This window comes from Epinephelus lanceolatus, chromosome 20 (genome assembly GCF_041903045.1).
Source record: "Epinephelus lanceolatus isolate andai-2023 chromosome 20, ASM4190304v1, whole genome shotgun sequence".
Classification (NCBI taxonomy): domain Eukaryota; kingdom Metazoa; phylum Chordata; class Actinopteri; order Perciformes; family Serranidae; genus Epinephelus; species Epinephelus lanceolatus.
In genome coordinates, this window is record NC_135753.1 from 17,440,847 (window position 1) to 17,448,495 (window position 7,649).

General features: G+C 41.0%; 1 protein-coding gene across 4 annotated transcripts; it reads right to left on the minus strand.

Moving 5' to 3' along the window:
• Positions 1–526: 526 nt before the first annotated feature.
• adcyap1a (adenylate cyclase activating polypeptide 1a) lies at positions 527–6,242 on the minus strand. Of its 4 annotated transcripts, XM_033639421.2 has the most exons (7): positions 6,104–6,242; positions 5,807–5,911; positions 5,110–5,244; positions 4,451–4,555; positions 3,073–3,207; positions 2,424–2,544; positions 527–1,021 (listed from the first exon to the last, which is right to left on the minus strand). In XM_033639421.2, the coding sequence occupies exons 2-7, from the start codon at positions 5,902–5,904 to the stop codon at positions 1,013–1,015; spliced, it is 603 nt and encodes a 200-aa protein (XP_033495312.1). In that variant the 5' UTR covers positions 5,905–5,911; positions 6,104–6,242; the 3' UTR covers positions 527–1,012. The 4 variants fall into 4 exon arrangements, with proteins under 4 accessions (XP_033495312.1, XP_033495313.1, XP_033495311.1 ...); XM_033639420.2 differs by lacking the exon at positions 527–1,021 and having other exon boundaries at positions 2,218–2,544; XM_033639422.2 differs by lacking the exons at positions 527–1,021; positions 4,451–4,555 and having other exon boundaries at positions 2,213–2,544.
• Between the last annotated feature and the right edge of the window lie 1,407 nt (positions 6,243–7,649).

Here is a 7,649-nt window from a genome sequence, read left to right on the forward strand (position 1 = left end):
CCCGGCCAACTGGTGTCACTGTTCCTCCGCCAAAAGCCAAGTGAGTCACCATGAAAATGGAGCAGAGATTTGGATCTTTGTTTTTTCCTTTTCGCCAGCTTATTCTTTATTTTTTAATTTATTTTTGCAACATGTTGTGTTTATTGAGCGTCCATACAGCTCAGACAGACACCCACACTGATGGAGAGAGAAAAGTGATGTCTTATTTTTGTTATTTCAGGATGACTTTAATATTTTTCCCAGATGTAGTTGGTGTGTGTGTGTGTGTGTGTGTGTGTTTGCATGATGTTGCCTTGTCTGTTGCTGTGTGGGTCTTTTTTGATGTTTCTCGCTAACTGTTTCCCTCTGTGATGTCCATAAGTTGACTTTTCCTCTTAATTTCTTTCATCCCCGTCCTTATGTAACATCCTGTTAAACCTGCCGAGGGAGGCTCTATCTCTTTGGTCTTTATTACTCATTTTCATCCTCCTAAATGTGTCTTAACTTAAAGACTTATGGTGATATTGGCTTCAAAGATTAGACAAAATTTTTGTTGTTTACAAAAATTTATTCATACAAATCTTACAACACTTTTTTTTTTTTTAAAACATTTATTGACTTGACCCTTGCAGATCGCCATTTGAAGTAGTAACCTAATACTCACTTTCTACACAGTAAATATATATATCTTTGAAGATTATTTCATTTTAGTAAGGCTATTGGCGCTTTCATTATCATACATATAATGTTTCATGGAGAGCGAGAAACTGATCCTTCCTTCTACTTTCACAAAAATCTACATCTCTAGAAACAAAGTGCAAAAGAAAAGCAGTGCAAGCGTGAACGCTTGACGTCTAAAGCTGGAATGCTTCTAAAGAGCCTAACAGACGTCTGTGCAACACAAAAACAACAACAAAAGGATGAAATGTAAGCTGATGATGTGCAGCATTGTAGGGCCACAAAATAGCCATCTGTGATTCATGGCGGTTTTAAAGTCGATGCAAGGCACCACAGCCGCAAACTGCTTCCTGCGTCACAAAGCCTAGAGGAGAGTGCAAAATTAAAAGAAAGATTGATACAGTAAACACAGAACTTTTTTTTTTTTTTTTTTTTTTACTCTGCTGCTTTGAAAACTCGCTTTTCCTGCAAAATGTGTGTTCCTTCCTCTCAGATATGCTAAGAAGTGTGCAGACGGGGGGAATGTGATTTGTTTACAGTCAGTTTTTGGTCTGGTCTTGTAGATTTTACAAACTTTGAAACTCTACTTTTCAAAATCAGCATGTTCCTGGCCATCCTTGATCTCTAACTGTGTTTTCATCTCGTGTGCTTGCATCTCATCCTTCCTCTTCTTCAAATCTAATGTCAGTTGTGGCCTTTGTGCCATGCTACAGAAAGAGACCACTATAAACGTCCAATCTTCATGTACAATTTAACACTTGGCTCCTATATCAGTTTAGTGACAGATAAAGCACGACATTAGACCGTGAGATTCTTGCCAGCAGTAAAGTACATTCAGATAATTCTCCAAAGGAGGACAACAAACACAGTTTGTGTAGAGATGTGAGAACAGAACACAAAACAACATCCAGAGATGACAGGTATGTGTTTGCAGGAGTCAGAAAGCAAGCAAAATCATCTAGTTAGAGTTGTCTGCACAGATGCGGTGACTAGTGCAATTGCTTTAATCATGCAGTCTACTGTTTTTTTGTTTGTTTGTTTGTTTGTTTTTACATCGGTTCACATGACAGAAAAGAGAAGCACAATAGACCCAGAACACAAAAGTTCAAACTGCCTCGTACGTCTCCCACAAAGAACAAATCGATGGAGAAGTCACCATGTAACAAGTATCTTCTTTTTTTATGCTTTTTTAAAAATTTGCCTGATGCTTGAGATGTTAGTGATACTTATTATATGGGCAGAGAGACGTGAGAAAACCCTCAGCAGAAACCAGTTGATAGAAACACAAGGTTGGCGATTTACATGAGTCAAAGGTGTCTCTGTAAACACTGCAGAAGAAAAGAAGAACCTCAGAAGTACTCTGGTCCTCATCTCAGATTTGTTTTTGATTTATTTATTTATTTGACAAGAATCCCATGTGGATTTAAAAAAATTAATAATTGGCATTTTAAAAGTTTTTTAAGCCAACAGGGCTCATCTGGTCTAACCCAGCTCTATTAAAATATCTTTGCATCCATGAGGAGGATAAATCTGTATCTTTCAATCAAGTGATATGTATAACATATCGGTCTGAGCAAAGACTCTCCACATTGTGGGATAAGGTGGGATTAAAGATAAAAAAAAATCTGTGAGACTCTCAGAGAGACAGGAGCACTAGTGAGGCGGAAGAAGAGTTGAGTGTTTGAGGGTTAAAGGTGAGAAGAAAAGGGTGGGGCATGAGACGCCCCTGCGAGGATTACGGCCTCGGGAAAGAGCCTGAAACTCACCGGAAATTGGGGAGAGAACTGTTTCAGCCAGTCTCCCAAAAAAGCCTCAAACTCATCCCCGTCCGGGAGGGCATCAAAGTCTATGTCTTGTAGGATATGGTGAAAACCTATGTCTTCAAGGCTGTTGTGAATAAAGACAACTAAACTCTTAATGTCACTTTACAAAAAGCAGCATTCAATACATTGATTGTCTTTTAAACTATTTATTTTCCTCACAATCATTATCTGGTCACTAAACGTTTAAAAGACAGGGCTGTTTGGAGCATATCGTCATGTGAACATGTGTCTCCCCTCAATAAGTAGGTCTAACAAAAATAAATCAATGAATACATAAATAGAAGCTATTTTCTTTTCTTTTTTAGAATGAACAAAAATTGGTCCACAAAGTAGATATGTGTGTCCTCAAATGCTTTAAGTACAAAATAAAAAACAATATTATTATCAAAATATTCATTTTAATGGCTTACTTCATACATAAATACATGTTTAAGAACACAAAAGCGAATCCACTGATTGTTCAGATCTCAAAATGACGTCATGTGGGGCTGCACACACTTAAGTTTTTTTGTTTTTTTCAGGAGGGGGAGGAGGGGGAGGATGCTACAAATATGCCAGCCGGCGTCCTTTGTTTCTAATTCTCTGTCTATACCTTTTCCCAAGGACTGCCGCCAGGTATTTCTTGACCGCCATTTGCTTTCGGTAGCGGCTGTAGCTGTCTGTGAAGATCCCGTCTGAGTGTCGCTTGGACAGAGGCTCTGAACTGTCGTCCAGCGTTTTCCCCCCGCTGTGAGAGAGACAAGAGGTTTTCACTATCATCACACTGATGCATTCATATTCACATGATTCCCCCCTGTGTGTACAGTATGTGGCGCTGAGATGGAGAGCCTGGATACCCAAGATATCTTTGTGCAGTGCCGGACCTAGCACATTTGGTGCCCTAAGCAAGCTTCTACTAGTGTCCCCCCCTTCCAGCTCTAGGCTGCTGTAGGAGGATATGCATTTGTCTTTGTTTCACCATCTGAGAGTGGGAATAATCAATCAGGTTGTCCATTTTGTGCAGGACAATGCAGCATGTAGAGATGTGCAGAGACTCAATCTGTCCATTTAGTTTACTCTAGGACAAAGCAGGCAGCCTGTGCTCACATCGTCAAAGATTTTACATGAAGAATCTTTGCAAAATGATCTTAATTTAGGCAGTGAAGCTTTTTATAGGCAACAGAGGCAGTAGCCTGGGGTATCGCTGAGAGGGTGCATCATTTCTTCATTTCTTCTTGCTTTTTTTTTTTTTCATAAGGAAAATGGTGACGTAGAGTGTATGTGGAGAGCATAAGGGTAAGAAGAAACGAAAAGTCAAACACTATCTGAGGCGCAGTACAAAAGATGAAATTTGCAAATTTGCATGTACAGTGTTTTCATATTATTGTGAGCTAAGTTGTTTATTTGTGTTGATTTCACATAAGCTCTTGTTCTTGCTAGTAATAAATACAACATACATTAGTTGTAGAAGATGATTATAATAATAAGGGGGCAGAAGAAGCTTGCCTAGGGCGCCAAATGTGCCTAGCAGCCATTTTCTCTCTTTGTTTAACTTTAACATCTCAGAACAGTCTGGCATTTATTTCCGACCTGCAATAAGATGTGATAGGCCTGCTCATAAGGCTTGAGTAATTGCACCCCCTCTCTCCCTCCCTCTTCCATCGGGAACCACTGGGACTCCATCCTATAAATAATTTATATGGAAATAAATTTAAACCTTCCCTCTGCGCCCTAACGACGCAGCAGCGAGCTCAGAAAACGACACTTCCCAAATCAATCAAGCGCCCGTTTGTGCTCTTATAGCATCAATAAAGGCTGATTCAGGATTCAGCTGCATGCTGGGAGATAATGGGACCACAGACACATACAGTACGTATAACAGCGTGAATTTATGAGCCTTTTAAAGGAACAGTCCAAAAAAGAAACCAGAACGCACAGAGGACAGAAAACAGTGTAAAAAGAAGAGGTGACAGCCAAGAAGATGTTCTTACCCTACACGTTTTGCCATCAGAGAATGCAGATATTTCCTTGCTGATAACTGACCCAGCGCTTTCCTGTAGGCTTTATTAAACATGCCGTCTGCATGCCTTTCCGTTCTGGGATGATAGATAGCCACACAGTAAAATCACCACACACCCAGCGCAAGAGAGGCAACAATTTCAAGTAGCTGCACTTTAAATAAATTCCTAACAAGTCAATTATAGGTGCAATAGTGGGCCTTATGCTCGGTTTTTAGTGAAAAATACATGTAGATTATTTCACTTGTGCCCTTTAGAGGCCTAATTTGGCAGAATATTTCACCTATCTTAAGAAAAACTGGATTTTAAGATGTTTTGGAGCCAGATTTCTTTTTTTTCTTCTTCTTCTTTTTTACAATTTAAAAATGCTGATGCGTAAAAGTAAAGTGTCAGTCGACTAACTTCCCCTGGGGATTCGGTCAAAATAATAATACTTTTTTTGGTGGAGACATGTCTCAAAATAATAAATAATAATCATTGTGTGACGATACGTTACATTGATTCACACAAAACGTACGACATACGTAGACAGAAATAGGGACTACGGCAATGAGACGTTCAACATGGATGTCTCCAACGTCGAGACAATAAAAGAAAAAGTTTGGGGGGATAAAATGGTGACAGATACTCACCTTTTCTCTGGTGGGTAATACAAAGTGTAGACGTCGTCAGGGACGGACGGGGGGCTTCTCACATCCATTTGGTCTCTGTCGTAATCCAGGGACGGCAAGGAGTTTCCATCCTCATCATAAACCTCACTGTCGAGTCTGGAAAGATGAGAAGCGTTTTAATAATCTACTTTCTAATCAGCAACTGTATATTAGAATATATTTGCATATTCAGACATGATTTTGACCTTGTTTAGAGACTTTTTATTGTGTTACAAATAAAAAGAGAAGCATTATTCTATGTAATTTATATTTACATTAACATTATTTCTAAAATCCAGGAGCTCTATTTAACAGAAACGTTTCCTTTTAATTATCTAATCACACAGATTGATTGATTATTGGCTGCAGGACAAACGAAGCCACTGTACTCCACTGCCTCAGTAGCCTAAATGACATTACCGCCGCTCCCTGGTGAATGTTTCCCCGCAATTATTGCTGTGTGAGTAGCCCTATGGATCGGCTGTCAGATGATGTTATCCAGTAATCCAATTGGCTATTATTGCCACGGACATAACTAACTGTGGAGCAGATGTGGTCTTTAGCCTGCACCCTGCTGATGCTGTGCGCAACAATGCCAACCTCTCCTTTTAAATAATAAAAAAAATAGTAATGAACAACTTAAAAGTGATACTTGAATGATAAGTAGGAGTGTACGTACCTAACACTGGGAAAGCTAAGCCCCACAGGTGAGCAGTTGACGCTGTAATGCATTATGATTCCATAGATGAGTAAGGCTAAAGTCGCTTTACTAGACATTGTCCTGCTGCAAGAGAGAAAACATGAAGTGAGTGAACACAATTCTTTGATGCATTGAGGTGAATTTTGTTTCCTGCTACTTTCACACCACACCTAAGTTTCTAAAAGCAGAAAAAAATCAGCCACACCTAACTTTTCTCCAAACGCTCTCCACTTTTACGCTGCGTAAAAACCCTCCCTGAAAAGTGGCTCCTCTTACCAGTGATGAGACGCGATCCGCTGAAGATCTCAACTGGGAGAGTGAGATAGGATCTCTATCTCAGCCTCTCTCTCCTCCTCTTCCTCTGTTCCCTCAGTGAAGCGCCTCTCCCGTCTCCTTGTGCTTGTTCCGAGTGTACAGCCCTCCGTGCGCCCGCAGCTCAGTTCTCGGGGATTTCTACGTGTACTCGGTCATGGAGAGCGTCAAACATTTGTCTGCGGAGAACTTTCCTGCGTCCTGTGAACTTAACTCCCCTCGGTTTTTTATTCATGAATCCGAAAGGCATGCCTTTTTCACTTGTCACGTAGGTAGGGGTGGGGTGGAGGGGGGGTTGGATGGGGAGGGGAGGTGGGCGGCTGCGTCATCGCACCAACCCCCCCTCCAGCCCTCCACCCCGTCCCATTGGAGTGCATCCTTCTTCTTCCGCGTCAATGAAAGACCTCGAGCCAAGTCATAAAGAAGAAATGGATCCTGAATTCAAACATTATCATTAATTAAGTTGTGAATTAATGTCAACATCTGACGTCACGCCAGTAGGATCACGTGGGGCCCGGTGGAACGTGGGGGGAGTTGTCCAGTGCTGAAACGTGACTGACAGCTTCTCTTTTACAAAAAGTTTCTTTCAGTAACGCACCAAAGAGATGTGTGTGAGGCAGCTGGCCTCATTTATCAGAATATTTTTAGTCATATTCCATGTTTCACCTCTCTTCCTCTGCTAAGGTCAGAGGTCATAGTCAGTTACACAACCACAAACAGAGGCTGCCATTAAAGGAACTATTAATCTACCACAGCTCATTTAAAACATTCAAAATCACCAAATTTGGTAATGTATTCTTTCTATTGGACAGTGACAAAAAGATTAAAGAAAAAAGAAAAGCCATATCAAAAAAGAAAGTTGTATAACGGTATCTATATATTTAACTATTTATTAGAAATTGACTTGTGGAGCTGTCCGGTGCTGAATCATGACTGACAGCTTCTCTCATACAGAAGGTTTGTCTCACCACAAAGATGTGTCTGTGGCAGCTGACTTCATTCATCAGCATATTTAGCGTCACTTTTCTCCGTGTTTCGGTCAGAGGTCAGACTCGACCACAAACAGAGGTTGTTAGTGAAAGAATGATCAATCAGTTTATCGAAAAGATTCAAAATCACCATATATGGTAATGCATTGTTTTTAGTGGACAATGATGACAATTTAACAATCAGAAACTGTCCTGTGGAGCTGTCCAGTGCTGAAACATGGCCAACAGTCTTTCTTTGAGGAAAAGGTTCAAAAAACAACAAAGGCATCCATCCATCCATTTTCATCCACTATCCGGGGCAGGGTCACAGGGGCAGCAGGCCGAGCAAAGCACCCCAGATATCCCTCTACCCAGCAACACTTTCCAGCTCCTCCTGGGGGACCCCAATGCATCCTCAGGCCAGACAGGATATGTAATCCCTCCAGTGTGTTCTGGGCCAGCCCCGGGGCATCCTGATCAGATGCTCAAACCATCTCACCCCTTTCGACGTGAAGGAGCAGCGGCTCTTCTCTGAGCTCCCT